Genomic DNA, 23,751 nt, shown 5'->3' with positions numbered 1-23,751 from the left:
AGACCGACACTTTTACACTGCAAGGCAGCTAGATGACTATAACCCTCATTGATAATGCAGCTTTAGCCGCCATTCAGAACTTGCGGAAAGTTGGGTGAGAAACGTAGTATATGAAATGACAAAACTTTGGTAAACTGTCTGATAGTTTCCCCAAGAGTTTCTGCAGCAGCCAAAGTTTCCGTTGTCACATCAGGTTTTCGGATGGCAACCATTAATATTAATCTGCCCCTCCACATGCTGGCTGTGGCGTCCTATATTCCAGCTGACTGAAGGCGCAGGGCAAGTGACATGTTGCTGGTGAATGCGGATGGCACATTAGAGCGGCTTTGGCTCATTATCTCGGCCTATCTTCTGTCCGGCCTCCAGCTGCGCGCCGCGATGGATTCAGGCCGTCTTCCAGCGCCTTTCAGATGCAGGCGGGAGGGAGTGTTTAGAGAAATTGAAAAGGAAACAAATCCGCCCCGCTGAGTTTGCATAAAGTCCTTGTAGTAAATAGAGTATCAGAGCCGCTCGCAACGTTTCATCTCAATAGAGCTTTGTGTCCCCGTTCTGAGTGCCGCGCCCGCCACCGACAGGGTCACAGGCGTGTGGGCAAATAGATGGCAGCCATTCATATAGCGAGATGGGGAAGGAGTCTGCAAGATCACGTTTCAAAAAACAGGAAAAAATGGCTTGCAAAAGTATTAGCGCCCCTGCTCTCCCGTACGTTAATGGTCGCGGTGAAGAAGGGACATGGGCCGCGCCATTCTGTCCGACGTGTAGAACAGTCTAGCACTCATGATCTATTATAACCCCCCGCATGCACACAGAATGAGGGCGGAACCGCGGCATCTCATAATTAGATCATCTGTTTAAATGCAAACGAACGCGGCGCATCGAGATGCATTAACCCCTTCCTCATAGGTTTTAATGTTCAGCCATTATATCGTAGATGCACAATGTTAAGGAACAGAACTGGCGCACAAAAGCCGCAATTGTGGCACAATTTTTGGCGGGTTTACGCTGGGACAGGGCGTTTTTCCAAGATTGGGTGTGGCCTAGGGGTAAGTGCGGTGCTGTGCGAGGCGCATCGCCATTTCTTAAACGTACTTGGAATCTGGTTACATTTTAGCAGAAGCTCGTATCCGCCGTAGGTTTGCGTCTGGGATGCCGGAGCGCGCTTTATTTAGACTGGGCTATGATGCGCCGGTCTACGTAGCGTACCGGTCAAGCAGGTCTAATGGCTCCACCAGAAGGGTGGGGGGTCCGCATTATGCTCATTGGGGTCCGTTTGGTGGCGTTCAGCTAAATTCGGCGTTTCCAGCATTTTTGGTGTTCAACTGCGAAAACAGAGCCGAACAATGGAGAAATATGCAGGAGCCCCAGGCAGGATGTGGGCGGGGCCACGCATATACAACCCGTATCAGCACCCCCACTCATGTTATATATGTTATTACCAGATGTGTATTATTGGGCAAATACATGAAATATACTGTTATATTAGAGCTGATTGCAAAACTCTTAGCACCCCTAATATATTACATAATTGTGTATAGCAAAAATAAGTCCAGCTGTTATTGGATGAGCTGATATGTAATATCTACACAAAATGTTGTTGTTAGGCGACCCTAACGGCGAGCTCCCGCCATGTAGACAGTATCCGCCATCCTGTTCTTTGGCGCCGGGTCTTCTTCTGCCGCTGATCTCTCCAAGCATTTTTCTAGTGAACATGTAGTTGCTTGCAGAAGTATCAGCGCCTCTTCATATCACATGTATTACTGAGTCTAGAGGGAGAACTATTATATGAGACGGCACATTATATTACAGTCACTGGTCGCCCGGCTCCATGATATGTTCAGCCCATACGATATTAGGTGTTTGCAGAAGTATCGGCGCCCCCGGCCATATTGATCTCACAGCTTAGGTTCTAATTCTTATTTTTAATGCAATAGATATAAACAGAGTCATATGCAAAAGTTTAAGCGCCTCTGGTCAAATCAGATTGTATGGATGCCCGCAGGCCGGGCAGGGAGTAGGCATTAATAAATCTATCTAATGTTTACAAGGGTTGGAGATGAAAGGGTTAACTTGACTTTCTTTACTTGCACAACTTCTTGAGGAACTGAGACAATTAGGTCGGAATCATTCACATATGGGAGAGCCGTGACGGTCCGCACCACCAAGAAGTGCTTCGTGTCATGTGTCAGTCACTGCCGCGGGCACGGCCGTCACACGCCCTCATGGTCACCCTCCTACACAGGCGCATCACTTCCATGTTTTGACTCAAAATGGGTAGTGAGACTTCATTGCCCCCTTACTTCTGGGCGGCGGGTTAGTCCGCTAGAAGGACGGCGCTCGTATTCAGGAACTATTTGGGGTTTTATGGAAATAAACAAACCATGAATCACGTTTTATTTTTAGCCGTTTGGGTGCGGAAATCTCCGGGGGGGGGGTCCACACGGTCGGACGTGCAGAACATCAGCCCAAAAGCCTTAAAATTGGGGAGAAAGAGCAGATATCAGTGTTTGCCATTGTGTAAAAAGTGTGGATTCCCAATTGGTGGCGTACAAGGATATAAGAGGGAGCGGCACAAGTATTCAACCCCTCATATATTTGCATTGGGGGGTTGACTAGATAATGAACTTATAAGGTGGAAATTAATAGTCTCCACCCGCACAGCATTCTGTCTGTAGAAAAAACAGGGGGCTCTTATGAGCGGCCTGAGCCTACGGTGGCAGGCTTTGGGCCTCAGAGAGGCGGCGCTAGGGTTGTCACCCGACTGCGGTACTGGTGCATTATGTCTCCACCGGATGTAAGAGTGGAGACATGGGTTAGGAGTTCTGGGTTAGGGTGGCTTCACACGAGCGTGTTTTTGTGCGTACATAAGTGCGCACCCATGTACGTGCAAACACACGCGTGAATGCCAGTCTGTGCATTGCCTTCAATAGAGCCATGGCAAGGATTTAAAATCCGCGCCTGCTGAATGGGTTGCCTCTGATTGACTGAGCGCTGTGACCAATCAGAGACAGCTCTTAGCTATTGAATGACAGCTGAGAGCTGTCTCTGATTGGTCCCTGTGCTCAGCCAATCAGAGGCAGTACTGTGGTACTGGTGAGTACCCATTCATAAATGCATCTCGGGTCCCCCCGGCGCTGCACTTACAGAGCTGCCCCCTGGACTGCCTTATCTGCTCCCAGCTCCTGTCCCCCCGCGGCCACAGCAGCCGGCCCCGTGTCACCCTCCACGCTGCCCTCCGCTCCCGTACACCACTGGCACTGGTGCTGCCACCACCATCAACCCCGCTCTCACTGTCCATGGCGCCGCTGGTGGCCAGCTCTGCTGAGGACTGACAGCTGCTGTTCGGCCAGAGCAGCGGCTTGCCTACAGCCTGCGGCGAATAATAGCTGGGACCTGACATGCTCTCTGCAGGGAGCAGCCAATCCACAGCTGGGGGTGCTACCTACCCTTCCCTATCACTGAGCCAGGACAACCCATGTCACCACTCCGAATTCCGGTGGAGGCAAGGCGTACCAGTACCCTCGACTGCATTTTATGGTTGGTAAAAAATATTTGCCAGCTGTGAGGTGGCCAGACAGCCACCCCAGAAGCAATCTGTGATCCCTTTTCCCTGGTGTCTGCATTCCTACACAGTGCAGGGGAGAGGGGTCAGGGGACATGGATGGATCACAGCACTCCCTGGCTGGGAGGTCTACTACAGAGACCACTATTGATACTGGGGAGGTCACTATTACTACAATGGCCACTGTGGGGATTACTACTAACACTGGGGACATTATGGGGGTCATTAAGGAGCTCACTATTACTATTGGTGCCACTAAGGGGGGCACTTACTACTGGCGCCACTATTACTACTGAAGGCCATTAAGAGGGCCACTACTGGGGGTGTAGTGTCCCAGAACAACATCCTGGTCCCCTCCATAATTGTCATACATGTCTGTCTTATGTAGATGCACTGTGCAAATCTGTCATGTCACTTTCTGTATTTATGTTGCACAGCTGCAGCGTCTAAAGGGTTAACTCCCATAAAATCATTGCCTGTCAGCTCTGTGTGCTGCTGAATGTATCTATCTTACTGTGTCATGTGCTACAAGTGAGGTGATAAAAGTGAGGGTCTGAGAGCGGGGGTGGTTGTTGGTGATCTTCCATCTGCCCATGCTGTTGGAGGCCCCACAGTGATGCAGGGAAGCACCTTTAGCTTCCCTGCATTGTAAATAGAGAAGGAGAGGCTCCCTATGAGGATCTTCCCTCTTCCCCGATCCGCTGGAGAAACTGCAGGGAGACATCTCTGGTTTCCTTGTGTCTAATATGGAGGAGAAGGAGAGACATCCCTACCGCATGTGAAGCGCATGGGAGAAGGAGTGAGTTACTAAATCCCCCAGAGTGAGAGCAATCCTTCCCAAGTAATTCTGTATAGAGCCACCCCCCGTACCAGGTACCCGTTCACACGACTGGCATTATTTTTCCTGTGGCCGTCTGCCATTAGGATCACCACACAGAGGTACATGATTGTGACCCCCACACGGAGAATGTGCAGGATGTATCTAGGCTAAGCCTTCTAAGTGATTTCTTACCAGAGGGTATGTGGAGAGGATCTTGTCTTGTCTTTTTGGCTCCTCCGGAGTATATATATATATAATGTCCTGGACCGGTGACCTAGAGATAACGTGGACTATAGGGCCGTATTGTTCCTGTTTCCTCCCAACATCTGAGCTTCTGCCTGTAACTGCTGCCGTGAGTCTACCTGGAATTACCTGTTTGCAAAGTTTATCCAAGTAAAGTTTTACCGGGCCCCAACCGTTCCTGAGGACCCGAGGTACCATACACCTGTCCAGTGTTTATTACTCCGCCGCATAGAATAACGGTGTGGGAACAGTGGCGTCACGACGGGATATATATATATATATATATACACACACACACACACACACACACACACATACACACTGTCATAAGCATTCCCCCTGTGTTACATCTCAGTTACACCATGACAAGGACTAGGCCTCTGGCCATACCCACGGTGTTCATTCCTCCTCGACACTGCTATATGTAGCGTCTCTCCCGGGACATTACTGGGGCACTATTACTACTCAGGGCCATTAAGAGGGCCACTAGTGAGGGCACTATTACTACTCAGGGCCATTAAGAGGGCCACTAGTGAGGGCACTATTACTACTCAGGGCCATTAAGAGGGCCACTACTGAGGGCACTATTACTACTCAGGGCCATTAAGAGGGCCACTAGTGAGGGCACTATTACTACTCAGGGCCATTAAGAGGGCCACTAGTGAGGGCACTATTACTACTCAGGGCCATTAAGAGGGCCACTACTGAGGGCACTATTACTACTCAGGGCCATTAAGAGGGCCACTACTGAGGGCACTATTACTACTCAGGGCCATTAAGAGGGCCACTAGTGAGGGCACTATTACTACTCAGGGCCATTAAGAGGGCCACTACTGAGGGCACTATTACTACTCAGGGCCATTAAGAGGGCCACTACTGAGGGCACTATTACTACTCAGGGCCATTAAGAGGGCCACTAGTGAGGGCACTATTACTACTCAGGGCCATTAAGAGGGCCACTAGTGAGGGCACTATTACTACTCAGGGCCATTAAGAGGGCCACTAGTGAGGGCACTATTACTACTCAGGGCCATTAAGAGGGCCGCTAGTGAGGGCACTATTACTACTCAGGGCCATTAAGAGGGCCGCTAGTGAGGGCACTATTACTACTCAGGGCCATTAAGAGGGCACTATTACTACTCAGGGCCATTAAGAGGGCACTATTACTACTCAGGGCCATTAAGAGGGCCACTAGTGAGGGCACTATTACTACTCAGGGCCATTAAGAGGGCCACTACTGAGGGCACTATTACTACTCAGGGCCATTAAGAGGGCCACTACTGAGGGCACTATTACTACTCAGGGCCATTAAGAGGGCCACTACTGAGGGCACTATTACTACTCAGGGCCATTAAGAGGGCCACTACTGAGGGCACTATTACTACTCAGGGCCATTAAGAGGGCCACTACTGAGGGCACTATTACTACTCAGGGCCATTAGGAGGGCCACTACTGAGGGCACTATTACTACTCAGGGCCATTAAGAGGGCCACTACTGAGGGCACTATTACTACTCAGGGCCATTAAGAGGGCCACTACTGAGGGCACTATTACTACTCAGGGCCATTAAGAGGGCCACTACTGAGGGCACTATTACTACTCAGGGCCATTAAGAGGGCCACTACTGAGGGCACTATTACTACTCAGGGCCATTAAGAGGGCCACTACTGAGGGCACTATTACTACTCAGGGCCATTAAGAGGGCCACTACTGAGGGCACTATTACTACTCAGGGCCATTAAGAGGGCCACTACTGAGGGCACTATTACTACTCAGGGCCATTAAGAGGGCCGCTACTGAGGGCACTATTACTACTCAGGGCCATTAAGAGGGCCGCTACTGAGGGCACTATTACTACTCAGGGCCATTAAGAGGGCCACTACTGAGGGCACTATTACTACTCAGGGCCATTAAGAGGGCCACTACTGAGGGCACTATTACTACTCAGGGCCATTAAGAGGGCCACTAGTGAGGGCACTATTACTACTCAGGGCCATTAAGAGGGCCACTAGTGAGGGCACTATTACTACTCAGGGCCATTAAGAGGGCCACTAGTGAGGGCACTATTACTACTCAGGGCCATTAAGAGGGCCACTAGTGAGGGCACTATTACTACTCAGGGCCATTAAGAGGGCCACTAGTGAGGGCACTATTACTACTCAGGGCCATTAAGAGGGCCACTAGTGAGGGCACTATTACTACTCAGGGCCATTAAGAGGGCCACTAGTGAGGGCACTATTACTACTCAGGGCCATTAAGAGGGCCACTACTGAGGGCACTATTACTACTCAGGGCCATTAAGAGGGCCACTACTGAGGGCACTATTACTACTCAGGGCCATTAAGAGGGCCACTACTGAGGGCACTATTACTACTCAGGGCCATTAAGAGGGCCACTAGTGAGGGCACTATTACTACTCAGGGCCATTAAGAGGGCCACTAGTGAGGGCACTATTACTACTCAGGGCCATTAAGAGGGCCACTACTGAGGGCACTATTACTACTCAGGGCCATTAGGAGGGCCACTACTGAGGGCACTATTACTACTCAGGGCCATTAGGAGGGCCACTACTGAGGGCACTATTACTACTCAGGGCCATTAGGAGGGCCACTACTGAGGGCACTATTACTACTCAGGGCCATTAAGAGGGCCGCTACTGAGGGCACTATTACTACTCAGGGCCATTAAGAGGGCCGCTACTGAGGGCACTATTACTACTCAGGGCCATTAAGAGGGCCGCTACTGAGGGCACTATTACTACTCAGGGCCATTAAGAGGGCCGCTACTGAGGGCACTATTACTACTCAGGGCCATTAAGAGGGCCGCTACTGAGGGCACTATTACTACTCAGGGCCATTAAGAGGGCCGCTACTGAGGGCACTATTACTACTCAGGGCCATTAAGAGGGCCGCTACTGAGGGCACTATTACTACTCAGGGCCATTAAGAGGGCCGCTAGTGAGGGCACTATTACTATTCAGGGCCATTAAGAGGGCACTATTACTACTCAGGGCCATTAAGAGGGCCACTAGTGAGGGCACTATTACTACTCAGGGCCATTAAGAGGGCCACTACTGAGGGCACTATTACTACTCAGGGCCATTAAGAGGGCCACTACTGAGGGCACTATTACTACTCAGGGCCATTAAGAGGGCCACTACTGAGGGCACTATTACTACTCAGGGCCATTAAGAGGGCCACTACTGAGGGCACTATTACTACTCAGGGCCATTAAGAGGGCCACTACTGAGGGCACTATTACTACTCAGGGCCATTAAGAGGGCCACTACTGAGGGCACTATTACTACTCAGGGCCATTAGGAGGGCCACTACTGAGGGCACTATTACTACTCAGGGCCATTAAGAGGGCCACTACTGAGGGCACTATTACTACTCAGGGCCATTAAGAGGGCCACTACTGAGGGCACTATTACTACTCAGGGCCATTAAGAGGGCCGCTACTGAGGGCACTATTACTACTCAGGGCCATTAAGAGGGCCACTACTGAGGGCACTATTACTACTCAGGGCCATTAAGAGGGCCACTACTGAGGGCACTATTACTACTCAGGGCCATTAAGAGGGCCACTACTGAGGGCACTATTACTACTCAGGGCCATTAAGAGGGCCACTACTGAGGGCACTATTACTACTCAGGGCCATTAAGAGGGCCACTACTGAGGGCACTATTACTACTCAGGGCCATTAAGAGGGCCACTAGTGAGGGCACTATTACTACTCAGGGCCATTAAGAGGGCCACTACTGAGGGCACTATTACTACTCAGGGCCATTAAGAGGGCCACTACTGAGGGCACTATTACTACTCAGGGCCATTAAGAGGGCCACTAGTGAGGGCACTATTACTACTCAGGGCCATTAAGAGGGCACTATTACTACTCAGGGCCATTAAGAGGGCCACTAGTGAGGGCACTATTACTACTCAGGGCCATTAAGAGGGCCACTAGTGAGGGCACTATTACTACTCAGGGCCATTAAGAGGGCCACTACTGAGGGCACTATTACTACTCAGGGCCATTAAGAGGGCCACTAGTGAGGGCACTATTACTACTCAGGGCCATTAAGAGGGCCACTAGTGAGGGCAGTATTACTACTCAGGGCCATTAAGAGGGCCACTAGTGAGGGCACTATTACTACTCAGGGCCATTAAGAGGGCCACTAGTGAGGGCAGTATTACTACTCAGGGCCATTAAGAGGGCCACTACTGAGGGCACTATTACTACTCAGGGCCATTAAGAGGGCCACTACTGAGGGCACTATTACTACTCAGGGCCATTAAGAGGGCCACTACTGAGGGCACTATTACTACTCAGGGCCATTAGGAGGGCCACTACTGAGGGCACTATTACTACTCAGGGCCATTAAGAGGGCCACTATTGAGGGCACTATTACTACTCAGGGCCATTAAGAGGGCCACTACTGAGGGCACTATTACTACTCAGGGCCATTAAGAGGGCCACTAGTGAGGGCACTATTACTACTCAGGGCCATTAAGAGGGCCACTACTGAGGGCACTATTACTACTCAGGGCCATTAAGAGGGCCACTACTGAGGGCACTATTACTACTCAGGGCCATTAAGAGGGCCACTACTGAGGGCACTATTACTCTGTCACTTCAGCCACCTTTCAATGGTTAATATGTGTTGGCTAGCTTGTGTTTTGGTGCTTTCAGTGCCTGTAAAATAAGTAGGGAGGGTGGGATGCATATCAATATCACGCTTCGCCTCAGGCAGCATACAGGCTTGGTGCGCCCCTGATAACCTGTTTCCAGTCCACAATGCAAAATCTCCAACAAGAGGCGTCAATTTATAGTGAGGGTCTCCTCATATGGGCAGAAGGACCTCCAGGGGCCGGTTGCAAATATATCTGCACCCCTGCAGTCATGGGAGAAAAGGAGGCACTGCAGCCGTCTATGGGTGCTCAGACGATCGTTCCATCTCTGTTTGCTCTCCTGTCTCACAACAGCATGCAGTTTTGAAATTGAAAGCAGCTTTGGAGGTAACTAGAGTAGATGACTCCAAATCAGTTAAAGTCCCAGGATGCTGATGCTTGGAAGCTTCTCTTGTGTCTTTCTGGCATCGTCTCAGTGACAGACGCGTCACGCATCTCTGTTTCCGGCTTCTTCCAACAGCTTAAAAAAAAGGAATTGCTGAATTAATCAAACCAGGGACTTGATTTGTGCCCCCCGGGGGGGGGGGGGGGGGGGGGCTGATACGATCCTCCGAGGGTTCTACTTGGTAGTATGAGGGGCGTCAGTCACATTCCAGTTTAATCAGATTAATTCAGCATTTTCATCAGTGAAAGAGAAAGTCTCCTCACTTATAATGTGCCGGTCCGCGAACGTCGTCTAGATATCCGGGCTTCCATACAGGGCTGGACATGAACCCAGGAATCCGCATTGGGTGAGGGACCCCGGGGAGTAAGAATCACACATCTCTGCTTGTAGAATTCCATCCCTGTGTCTGGAAGGTTACTGGATTTGGGTTTTTATGGCCAAACAGATGTGGCATAATAACTAGTTATAAACTTTCTTAAAGGGACAGTACGCTATATAGCAACTGCGACTCAAAAAAAAAAAAAAATCACACTTGGCAGGTCACTTTCAAAGCATCCGTTGTGCATACTCTTCTGCACCGCTGCCACAGTATCAGGCAAAGGGAGGGGGCAGATACCCTCTTTTCCACATGCTGCAAGGCACTTCACCCTTAGGGTCCGGTCTGTCTTCCATCATGCACCACTTCTTCGGCCCCCAGATCCTCAGGGCCCTTTTGGTGGTTTCTCTTGTTCGTGGCTGATCACCAGCATGGTGTTACAGACTGCTTCATTTCAATGGCTGCCGCCGCATTACGTCCGGTTGCTGTGGTCTCTTCCTGCTCTGCTGCATCACTGCTGCACTCTTATAATAGGTGTCCAGAACTTTCTCCTGGGCCTAGTGAGGGGGCCAGGCCTAGCCTACAATCCCCCCCCCCCCCCCATCTGGCAGGGGAATGGGGACTTAAACCAGGCACCTCACTGTGCCTCTCCCCGCCCCATGGCACCTGAGGCTCCATGCTTTCTCCTCTCTCCCATTAACAACCTACCTTTTGTTTGGAAGCAAAATGCTGACCATCGGCTATTCCCTGGGCACGTTCACCTCCCAAGCTACTATTTCACCGATTACCAGTAAAGACCACAACGGAGGAGGCCATGGCACGTTGTACCCACCCAGCAAACATAAAACTTGCTCAATGCCATCTTGGAGGTCGGACAATATGTCCATGCCATTTAACCCTTTGAGTGGCACGCCCGGAAATTTTCCGGGACGAGCTCCACTGCTCATAGCGATATAGGAAGATTTCCGGGCTATGTATCACTATGGGAGCTGCAGAGCACAATGCCACAAGCTGTGACATTGTGCTCTGCCTGCACAGACCCACAGAGAACAAAGCAAGGGCTTTGAAAAACCAGCAGAAGATATTGCCGATATGCCGGCAATCTCCTGCATTGTTTACAGGTTGCCATAGAGACCATCGGCTTGTCAGAAGCAAGCCGATGGTCTCTGTGGCAGGGAGAGCTGGTTGTTAGCTGTCAGAGGACAGCTAGGTACCTGCTCTTACAGCAGAGATCAGAGAAAACCTCTGATCTCTGCTGTGTTAACCCTTTACATGCTGCAGTCTATGTGACTGCAGCATGTAAAGGGCTGTCACTGCAGCATGTAAAAGGCTGTCACCATCGGACCCCCGGAATGTGATCAGGGGGTCCTTATGGGTCCCTGTGGAAGTCCCCTAAAGGGACAAAATAAATAAATAAATAAATAAATAAATTTTTAAAAAGGTTAAAAATTATAAAAAAAATTATAAAAACACTTGTCTCCCTTTACTTTGTAAAAAATCAAAAATACAATCACACATGTGGTATCCGTGTGCGTCGTAATGACCCAGAGAAGGAAGATAATACATTATTTAACCCCTTAATGACATGGCCCCTGTTTTTCTTTTTTCCCCATTTCTTTTTTTCCTCCCCCCTGTTTAAAAAAAATCACAACTTGTCCTGCAAAAAACGAGCCCTCATATGGCCATGTCAATGGAAAAATGAAAAAGTTATGGCTCTTGAGACGCAACTGCAAAACTAGTTGAAATTCAATGATTAGACCATTTTAAAAAACCTGCCCTGGTGGGCACAACAGGGTGGTAGGAAACCCGACACTCAAGGGGTTAAATGAACTCCGTCTGGCCACAAGAGACTTAGAATGGATTGCATCTGCCAGAGGGACACCTCGGACATTGAACGAACCCTCCACCAGATCCAACAACCTCCACAACCGCAGCCGGACTCGTCTCAGACCACCCATTAAAGAAAAGGTTCAAACCATATCGAGCCGCCCAGGGGTACACAAGTATCGAAATAATACTGCCCATCCGCGAAGCAACCAAGCAAGTGGAGGCAATGGAGATGAATGGGAGGAAGACACCCAAAGCCGCTTGTCTTCAAGACATCTCGCTCTCTGGGGTGCCCCACTGGTGGAAGTCTCAGCTATCCTCAGCAACAAGGGCGTCTCTTATACTCCCAACCGTCCCACAAAGTGCATGGAGTTACGCAAATTAGCATAAAGTGGGCGTTCCAGGACATTTTGTGGACGGGCTTAAAAGTGTTCTTGTGAGTGGATATCCAAATGCTGGGAAGTGATCTTTCTTCTCGCCTCTAGGATCAGCGCCCCAACGGCTACCCTTTATTTATCACTAAGCCCAACGTCATGGCGCCAGCATGCTACTAGCAGAGAGCCGTGTAGGTTGGCACTAGGGTGTTAGGGTCAGCTATCCCGATGCCATGTGAGTCATGCGGATAATATCACTAATTACACATACCTTCCAACCCTGCAGGGTTCAGTAGGACAGTCCTGGATTTGGGATGCTATTCTGCAGTCCCGCTGACACTTGTAGTCCTCGTTCGGTGACAGCAGCCACCACTGTAATCAGTGCGACTCCCGACCTCTCCCAGGACGTCTGCAAGACTACAAGTGAGCTAAATACTTGTCGGGTGGCTGGAGGTCCACTATGGGGGGCACTATTAAGACTGGGGTTATTAATAGGGGTCACTATTACTACTGAGGCTACTGATGGGGGTGGCTACTACTACTGGGACTGCTATGAGGGGTTACTATTATTTCTGAAGCCACCAGTGGGGGCACTGTTACTATAGGGGGCACTATGGGGATCACTATTACTAAGGCTATTAAGGGGGTTACTGTTTTTACTGGGACCACTAACAGTCACTATTACTACTGTGGGAATTAAGGGGGTCACTGTTAATACTGTGGCCATTATAGTGGCACTATTACTACTGGGGCCACTAACGCAGTCACTAGTACTACTGGGGCCACTATGAGGATCACTTTTACTTCTTGGGCCATTAAGAGGGTCACTATAACTACTGGTGCCACTATGGGGGTAATTATCCCAATTGGGACCACTACAGGGGGGGGGGGGGGTCACAATTACTACTGAGGCCACTAACAGAGGCACTATTACTACTGGGGTGCTCTAGGGATTGCTATCACTACCAGGCTTATTTAGAGGATCACTAAGAATACTGGACCACGAATGGAGTCACTATTATACTGAGGCCACTAAGAGGACCACTATTACTACTGGGGCCACTATGAGGATCACTATTACTACTGGGGCCACTATGAGGATCACTATTACTTCTTGGGCCATTAAGAGGGTCACTATAACTACTGGGGCCACTATGGGGGTAATTATCACAATTGGGATCACTACAGGGGGGGGGGGTCACAATTACTACTGGGGTGCTCTAGGGATTGCTATCACTACCAGGCTTATTAAGAGGATCACTAAGAATACTGGACCACGAATGGAGTCACTATTATATGAGGCCACTAAGAGGACCACTATTACTACTGGGGCCACTAACAGGGTCATTATTACTACTAGGTCCACTAACATAGTCGCTATTACTACTGGGGCCACTAAGTGTGACACTATGACTACTGGGGTCATTAAGGGGGATCAATATTACTTCTGGCACCACTATGGGGGTCATTATTACAACTGGAATCACTGCTAGTACTGAGGCCACTAGTGGGGTCAGTGCTCCTATTGCGGCCACTACCAGGCACTATCACTGCTGGTGCACTATGGGGATCAATATCACTACTGGGGCCATTAAGAGGGCCACGTTTACTACTGGTGCCACTATGGGGATCACTATTACTTCTTGGGCCATTAGGAGGGTCAGTATTACTGTAGGAGCCACTAATGGTATTACTATTACTACTGGGGCCACTAAAGGGGTCACTATTACTACTGGGGCCACTATGGGGGTCATTATTACAATTGGAACCACTATAGGGGGGGGGTAACAGTTACTACTGGGGATGCCAACAGTGTCACTATTACTACTGCGGCCACTAATAGGGTGACTTTTACTACTGGGGTCATTAAGGAGGTCACTTAATACTTGGGCCACTAATGGGATGACTATTACTCGTCGGTCCACTAACAGGGTCACTATTAGTACTGGGGTCATTAAGGTGGTCACTATTGCTATGGGGGGGTCACTAAAGAACATTATTATGGGATGCAGTGGGCGTGGCTTTGCATGCAAGGGGCGTGGCCTCATAAAAATTTGCCGTGGAGCACATTCCTCTTGATGGTTGATGATAGCGATGGGCCTCATTTACCAGTGCTGTCTATAAGAGACACCGCAGCTTCAGAAGTGAAAGCTGCACTCTGATTGGTTGCTCTGGGGACTCTGAGTCATTTTGATAAATGAGGCCCTAATAATGCATACATTGGCAGTGACAGGCAGCGCCGCAGAGCGGGAGCGCCGGGCCTCACAGCAGCACAGAGGATTTCTGGATGTGATCTCCCCAACATGCAGATGGGATTCATTGCCTCTGAATAAGACGTCTATTTATACTCCTCGCCCGACACCCAATTATGTGGAGGGGGGCAGCGAGACGCCAAGATGTTCTGGAATCCTGTTGGCGCTTCCCGCCCCCTTACCAGCGTCATTCCCCGTGTGCCACGCACCAACATTCTCCCTCGGAGGGGATTTAGCGTGAAGTCATTTCTGATCATTTCATACTGATAATCGCAGGTCTGCTGCGGCCGTGGCGCCCGCCGCCCGCAGTAACCCCTTCGTGTCCTCCACTTCACACGAGGAGGTGAAGCAACGCGCTGAGTGACATTAGAGAGCTCTGCGTGCGGCTGGCAGCCGCCTCCGCCCGATTATACACCCCCTCCCGGGGCAAGCTTTTATTGGAGCGGGGGGAGGGGGGGGGGGTTTGCTGCCACAGTCAGAGTTTTTCGAGGTGCCGTATTTCTTTAAGTCTGGAGGGTTTTTCCCATTTTTTTCGCCATTGATCGCATTCGTGATTATTATGTAGCGTTTTCAGTAAAATATTTCCCACTTCTTTTGTAAGAAAAAGTTTTGAAAATGCGGCAATCCGAAGCCAAAAGCCACGCCCCCTGCCAAAGATACATTGTAACAGAGGACAGCTCTGCAAGCAGGACAAGAGCAGGATGGGTAAAACAAGGCATGTAGCGGTTCACTGACTGTAAGCAGAGATCTTGTCCACAATCAGAACGCGATACATAAAGTCTGGTGGAAAGTTGCAGAACTTTCTAACAGCTTCTTTCTGCCCGCGGGAGGTGGTGATGCGACAGGATAGCGCGGCGATCACAAACGAGGCGGCACATTCTTTTTCTATAAAAATATATTTTTCTGCACTTTTGCCTAATAAACAGACTTGTGCTCTCTAGTCGGGTCGGTTATTTTTAACGTAACGCAATAACTGGCATCTTAAAGCGACAGTACTCGATTTAGATGGAACTGAAAATATCCACTGCGACTCAAAGTATGCACTCTTATCATTCGGTGTCTGACACCAACATTCCTATGTCTCTGGCCCCCTCTTAGTTCCTCCTGGCAGTAGCCAGGCACATGACGTTCTCATCACTTCTCATTAATGTGGCATAACCGCTGCATACATCATTATACTGGCCGAAGCCCCCCACTTATGATGATGCTAATCTCCAGAGATCGCCACATCATCATCATCATCTGCAGCGCCGCCACGGTGTCCGGCATTGCGAGACTCTCCCTCTCCTCCTGTTTGCTGTGGGGGCCTCACCCCAGGGGCTTGGATAATCCAACAACTTTGCCCCCATGTCTTCAGTACTTGCTGGTGATGCAGCTCTGGGCAGCCCCCCAGCACAGGATAACTGCCCAAACTGAAGCCTCTCTAAATGGTTGCACCACAATGCTGCTCTGGATCTCCTGCAGCTGTGGCGCAGCGCCTCCCTTTATATATACTAGTAATTATTAGGACATTATAGTACCAGTGTTTCTGGTGGCGCAATGTGCCACATAGCTCTGCTACACCCCACGCATCACACACACAGCTCTGCTACATGCACATCACACACACACAGATGTGGTACATGCACATCAAACACACAGCTCTACTACATGCATGTCGCACACACCACACAGCTCTGCTACATGCGCGTCACAGACACACACAGCTCTGCTACATGCACGTGTCACAGACACACACAGCTCTGCTTATGCGGGTCACACATACGACACACAGCTCTGCTACATGCGCGTGACACAGACACCACACACAGCTCTGCTAATGCATGTCACACATACCACACACAGCTCTGCTAAATGCACATTTCACAGACACCACACACAGCTCTGCTACATGCACGTCACAGATACACAAAGCTCCACTACATGCATGTATCACAGACACCACACACAACTCTGCTACATGCGCATCACAGATACACAAAGCTCCACTACATGCCTATGTCACACACACCACATGCACCTCTGCTATATGGGTGTCACACACACACAGCTTTTCTACATGTGCATGTCACAGACACACAGAACTCTACTACATGCGTGCCTCACACACCAAACACAGCTCTGCTACATGCATGTGTCACAGATACACATAGCTCTATTACATGAACATGTCACAGACAAAGATCTGCTACATGCGTGTCACAGACACCACACACAGCTCTTCTACATGTACGTGTCACCGACATACACGGCTCTGCTATATGCACATCAAACGCACAGCCCTGCTACATGCATTTCACACATACCATGCAGAGCTTTGCTACATGTGCATTTTACAGACACACAGCTCTGCTACATCTCTGTGTCACAAACACCATATACAGATCTGCTACATGTGCGTCACACATACCACACACAGCTCCACTACATGCGTGTCACACACACACCACACACAGCTCTGCTACATGCGCATCACACAAACCGACACACAGCTCTGCTACATGTGCATGTCACTGACACTACTCACAGCTCTGCTACATGCATGTGTCAATACACTGACAGCTCTGCTATATGTGTGTCAGAGACACACACAGTTCTGCTACATGCGCATGTCACACACAGCTGTGCTACATGCGCATGTCACACACACAGCTCTACTACATGTGCGCATCACACACACAGCTTTGCTACATGTGTATGTCAGACACCACACACAGCCATGCTACATGCACCCATCACAAACACCACACAAAGCTCTGCTGCATGTGCGTGACACAGACACACAGCTATGCTACATTTGCGCATCACACACAGCACTGCTGAATGCGTGTGTCACAGACACATGCAGCTCTGCTATATGCATGTGACACAGACACACACATCTCTACTACATGCATGTGTCACAGACACACAACTCTACTACATGCACGTGTCACAGACACACACAACTCTACTACATGCATGTGTCACAGACACACACAGCTCTACTACATGCACGTCACAGTCACATACAGCTCTGCTACATGCGCTTCACACACACACAGCACTGCTACGTGCGTGTCACTCACACCACACACAGCTCTGCTACATTGTGCGCGTTACAGATACACACAGCTCTGCTACATGCATGTCACACACACAGCTATGTTACATACATTTTTCGTCAACCAGTGCTGGTTTAGGATCTGTGATGAGGGGCAGAGCTAAGATCCGGGGACTGATCACATGACGGTGACATCATCACAGGGCCTGTGAGCACACGGCTGCTGTCAGGCTCTGCATGACATCACAGTCATGTGATGAGGGGTGGAGCATGTGAAGCACTCGCTCATGTACAAGTGGTCATTAGCATTTTAATGACGCCACGCTTACAGAATTCAGTTCAGTACACATGTACAGCAGCCCAGCAAACAGCTGATAGACAAGAGGGCCGGGCATTAAAGGGGTCTGACACAAACAATGTGTTTAAGCTTTAACAGCCATTGTTCCGTGGTCTGCCTGATGGACGCAGGGACCCACGATTTATGGCTTGTGAACGCATAAAAACCTGATACTTCTGTTGCTGTGCAGCGGGGTCATCTCCGCAGACCAGCCAGGACGGGCCGCCCCCTCTGGGATTGCGCGCATGCGCAGTAGACAGGCGCCCTCTAACAGGAGTCAGGGCGGGCCGCCTCTCCACTGCGCACGCGCAGATCCTGCAGTTCAGCCAGGACGGACGGGCCGCCCACAGCAAGCAGTGCTTGTGACGTGGCGCCCCGGAAGTGGCTCACGGATGGAGCAGAGCAAGAAGCGGTCATTTTGACCTCTCCAGCTCGGCTTCTAGAAGCCACAGAAGAGGATGCCTGATGATCGGTCCTGGCCAGGCAAGGTAAGTACATTGTGTTTTTCTCATGTCAGAACCCCTTTAACCCTCGCCAATCTCCTAGGTGCCCATAGAAGTCTATGGGAGGTGTGCAAATACGCAATATACTGTGCAATACAGGGGAAAAAAGCACACATGTGGACCGTATTAGGCTAAACAGCCAGTAAATGGGGCCAGGTCGTGTCTGGTGCGCAAAGAAACCGTGCTCTGCGTGTACAAAAAGTACACTAATATGTGCCGCTGCGCACGCCAAACATCCTCATTCATAGCGCACATACATGGCACGGAGGCGAGGAGTCCTGCGGTATGCTTGTGTGAATGGTTACTTAAAGGGGTGAAATCCACAGCAAATCCGCTACATGTGAACGAACCCTTAAAGGGGGTTTCTATGACCTTTCCTCAGGGTAGGTCATCCGTAGTTGGTCGGTGGGGTCTTTCCCTTTGGATCCCTGCTGGTCAGCTGATTGAAAAGGAAGTGGCACTCCCTCAGATATGGAATGTGGTCTCTTCTCAGGTCTGTGATGTCATCGAAATTGGTCCTATGGCCTAAGAGCAGCCATGCCCCATTCAAGTAAATGGGAGTGAGCTGCAATACCAGGCACAGCCACCATACAATGTACAGCGCTGTGTGGACTGAAGTGCCCTATCCTGAGTGCAAGTCATTAAACCCCTTAATGTACAGAGACTGAACAAGCAGTTCAGTGGAGGCTGCGGCGCCCCCCAGTTTTCCTTTTTTTCCTGTGAATTGCCCCATCTTGCTGTTTCTCCTTAAGAACATAAAAAATAATCTTCCTTTTATTTTTTTAAGCACGTTTTTTTTTAGAAGGAACAGGAAAAAATAACGCGTTTCACCATCAGTTTGCTGCTGGTTTTCCTGCCCCCTATATATATATATACCCCGCTGATCAGTAATCCCTCCATAGAGAATGAAGAAGCCTCGGATCGCTATGTTCATCCCGTCTTGTTACTGTTTGCTCATGGAGAGACGCGCCCGATCCTCATCGTCAGCCGCTAGTTCATTATTATGTGAGAGTCGGGCGGCCGCGGCTGTCACTCTCCTCGCTGCGTGATTACAGTTGTGAGCGCCGAGTACTCGACTGACCCCCAAAGCAAGAAAGAGCCTGGGGGGGGCAAAGCTTCATGGGAATTGTTCCCTGGGCCTACTAAAATATTTAAGTCCCGCTTGTCACGTACATCAGGTCGCTGCCGCGCGGCTTAAAGTGAGAGTATTCACCCCTCACCCTCCTCATCCGAGTCCATCGTGCCCTGGCCGTTGGCAGTCCGGGTTTCCCTCAATTCCCCCCTTGATTGCGGCCTATAAGTGGCATTCGAAGGCTTTCGAGAATCTGTTCCAAATGCCTTCCATATTAGTAGAGTCCTGCCATTCGCCGGCTATCGCCCAGCGCCAAGCATAGAGGAGCCGCCCGGATTGATCACGCAGGCAGCAGCAGCAGCCATGGGAGCGGAGGAGAAGCACAAGCCGAGCCCCAGGGAGCAGGATAAGGGGGCATCGGGGGCGCAGCAGCAGCAGGGACCCCAGGAGAGCAAGGCCAAAGCCAAAAAGAAGAAACAAAAGGACGAGGAGCCCGGCCAAACGGACGAATTGCAGACTTGCTGCGGCTGTCGCTTCCCGCTCTTGGTGGCCCTGCTCCAGCTGACCCTCGGCGTGTCGATCACAGTGCTGGCAATCATTATGGCGGCATACTGCTCCTCGCTACTAGTCAGAGACACCCCAATCTGGGCCGGCATCATTGTAAGCATTGGCGGTCTGGGCTTGGTTTTTGCTGCATGCAGTAACCCTTTGCATGACACATGCAGGCTTATTAATCGGGACAGCTGATCTCCCATTCAGGAGTCTGGGAAAGCTGAGTGGCAACTATTGTGGCCGCCAGATTGATAGTTGCCCAAACTCCCCGGAAACAGAGAAAGCTAAGAAAACGCTATTATAATGGGAATCTGTCACTTTAAGAAGTGACACGCCTCCTTATCCAGGGGGCAGGCTGACAACTACGGGAAAAGCTGCAGTGGCTGCTATATTGGTTGTCACCCAACTTTCCCAGAAACAGAAAATGCCTTCAAAAAGGTGATCTGTCACTTTGAGAAGTCATATGCCCCCTTCTCTAGTTTATCCATTTAATACGGGATGCCAACTTCTGTAAAAGCTGCAATGTCGGCCATATTGGTTGTCACTCAACTTTCCCAGGAGAAGAGGAAGCTAAGAAACTGATTTTCTGAAAAGTGGATCTGCCCCTGTGAGAAGTGACACCCCGTTCCAGGGGAGGGACTGACAACTGTTGATGAAGCTACCATGGCTGCTATGCCAGTTGTCACCCAGGGGGGCACTGAGGACCCCCGACCTCAACTGGGGGTTTCCAGGTTAAGTTCATTAATTGTATAATGAACAATTCTGCAACGAGTCGGGTTATAATTTCTCACTATTTTCAAGATTTCTGCTTGTTGTCAGTGAATGAGAATGTCAGACCTGATGCTAGTCACAGTTGAAGGTTTGTTACAATTGTATCCAGTCTAAACAAGCCTCACATCTGCAGTTCTCAACTCTTCTGATAGTTTGCTACAATGTATCAGTTTGGAGTTCAGGGGATTGTGTAGACGGGAGACAACTGTAACAAAACCTCAGATGTAAGAGACGTTAGTTCAGGACAATTCGTCTGCCACACCAATACACAAGACAGTCTTCAATCACTGACAGCAAGCAGAGATATTGGAAAAGGTGAGAAATTGCAACCGGAGGGGCTTATGTACTTCCAACAATGTATGCCACCTGTGCATCTCATTTAGAAGCTCCGCCAACTTATAGTAAATGTGATTGGCTGCTGGTGGCCACGCCTCCTCTTAAGCCCTGGCCAGTTTTTTTATATAGCTGGTTGAGCTTTCAGAAAATGACTAAAAGCCGCAAATTCCACACAAAACACCAATTACACCAAAAATGTGTCTTTTTGCTGTCAGAATTCTGGCGCAAGTGTAAAAGACCCCATTCTCATCTGCATCGGGTCATGCCTCCATCCCTGGGGCCAAACAATGAAAATAGCGAGTCCGCTGAGTCCGGCAATGCTGGGGCTGAATGGCGCTACATTGACTATAATGGGGTCGGTCCGCCTTCTGGCATCGTCCACGTGAAATAATGCAGCATGCTGAGCTATTTCGGCCAGGATTGTCTCCAGGATCCGGATGTGAATGGACCCTCAATATATTCCCCCATTGGAAGGTACCAAATGTGCGATGGAACAACCCCCCACAGCGCCACCTAAGTGTGGAGGATTATTCTATCGCTCATTTACATATGTTTTCCCAGGAAGCACTGCATGGCCCATGAGACTCCTTACATGTGCTGCTCTCCACAAGGGGAATCATTGTTCCCCAGGTTCACCACTTCCCCCACCCCCACAAAGTCTGTCGGAAAGTGGAAGAACTTTTCATTCTTCATTGACTCTTGTGATGGTAGAGCTAGGAAAATATATAGGAAAGCCCCTTTAAATACATATGTGCCGAAACAGAAGAATATATTAACCCCTTCACCGACAAAGGAGAAATGCGTGATCAATCCCATCTATACAACATAGGCAGAGTGTTGGGGAGGGAGCAGAGCTTCCTGCTGGGTCATGCACTAAAAATAACAGGTTGCTATCCCGCAGCGCTCTCTGCGGTGTCGGCTCTGAGTCTAACACACATATTAGGTAACGCCTGATGTCACAGATCTAATGTCCGGCATCATGGGATACTTTATGGAAGGAGCTGAATGATGGGCAGCAGGAAAATGGTTATAACCAACCTCAAAACATAAAAACAATACCAGAACCAAGCTCCTAATATAAATACAACCCCAGAAGCAAGCTCATAACATACATACAGCACCAGAAGCAAGCTCAATACATAAGTACTGCACCAGAAATAAGCTAAGTACATAGATACAGCACCAGAACCAGCCTCAATACATAGTACAGCACCAGAACCAAGCTCAAATGATAAATACAGCACCAGAACCAACCTCGGTATATACATATACCCCACAACTAAGCTGATAACATAAATACTGCAGCAGGACCAAGCTGATAACAATAATAGAGCTGCAGAACCAAACTCATAACATAAATACAGTAGCAGAACTAAGGCCCAATGCCCACAGGCAAAATTGAATTGTGGAATCCGCAATTCAAGCCACCCATAGGCACGGGCATCCGCAGCTTTAAGAAGGCATGCAGATTTGTTTTGCGGACCTTCTGCTCCAGAAAACAAATCCCAGCATGCTCTATTTTGCACGGACTGTTTCCACTGAAGTTAATGGAAGCCGTCCAATCCGCAGCCTGTCTGCAATTCACTTGCGGATGGACCGCGGATTCCACGGACAAAGCAGGAGATTTAAAAAAATAAATCTCTAGTGCGCATGTGCATTGTGCCAGCGCTCCGCCCACAGCCGCAGTGAGGACCTGGACGGGTGAACACGGTCCTCGGCCGCGGCGGGCTCTCGCATGCAGAATCCGACCGGCTCGCTGACATGAGATCTAAGTGACTGTGTTGTGGAAGCCACAAAGGGCAGACAGCGCCACCTCAGAACATCAGAGGAGATAGCAGAGCCGAGAGGAGGAGGATGCAGGTCCACAAATCATCTGACCGAGCTAACCTAAGGGGGTGATCGCCCCCAACCGCCATCCTCTTGGTGCTCCCCATCCAAGCCGGTGGCCCGGGCACCATGCGACTGCAGAGATTGCACATAACTAGGGCCAGCCATGATATGACAGAGTATAGGGGACTCACTAATAAATCACTCCACTGGGAGATAAGGTCATGGGAGTCTGCTTGCTGATGGTTTCCAAATAATAAAACATATCTACAGCACACGGGGGATACTAGGATGTTATCGAGCCCCCCAACGCTTCCTCTTTACAGCAGATCATCCCTGTTGCACACAAAGTACTAAATCCAGACAGACACAACTAAAAGATCAGGGAGCGGCAAATTGCTGATGGTTTCCAGACAATATTATTTTTGTCCATGTGGGAGCTTCCCTGTAATATCTGTGGTCAACTAGAAAGAGACGTGCGGCCGGGGATCACACGGCGAGACTGGAGGAGGGGGTCTGTCCATGAGAGGAAGTCACTCTGATGGTCACTGACACCCACCAGAGGCACAACTTGAAGCTCCCGGGCCCCGATGCAAAACCTGTAACCGGGCCCCCAACTATAATGCTTTATTCATAGTACTGGGCTCCCTATATGGAGAGGAGAGGCCTTATGGGCCCCCTAAGGCTCCTGGGCCCGGGGGCCACCGCATCGCTGCATCCTCTATAGTTACGCCCCTGCCACCGACAAAAAGACATTAAAAGAGGAAATCCACCTAAAAGTGACCACAGAGACCCAGACCAGCGCCCACACCTTTGGCGGAATGGTGCTCAGCTTAGAGTGCAGT

At 49.9% G+C, this 23,751-nt stretch overlaps 1 protein-coding gene across 1 annotated transcript in view; it reads left to right on the top strand.

Annotated features, from left to right (window-relative positions):
• Positions 1–19,565: 19,565 nt before the first annotated feature.
• Positions 19,566–23,751, top strand: part of SSPN (sarcospan) — a 29,074-nt gene continuing 24,888 nt past the window's right edge. Inside the window, exon 1 of the mRNA XM_066590142.1 lies at positions 19,566–20,080. Within this exon, the coding sequence (XP_066446239.1) occupies positions 19,784–20,080 (297 nt within the window). The 5' untranslated portion in view covers positions 19,566–19,783. The remainder of the gene's footprint in view (positions 20,081–23,751) is intronic.

This window comes from Eleutherodactylus coqui, chromosome 2 (assembly GCF_035609145.1).
Source record: "Eleutherodactylus coqui strain aEleCoq1 chromosome 2, aEleCoq1.hap1, whole genome shotgun sequence".
Taxonomy (NCBI): domain Eukaryota; kingdom Metazoa; phylum Chordata; class Amphibia; order Anura; family Eleutherodactylidae; genus Eleutherodactylus; species Eleutherodactylus coqui.
The sequence above is the reverse complement of the archived record's forward strand: the minus strand, read 5'-3'. Positions and strand labels throughout refer to the sequence as shown.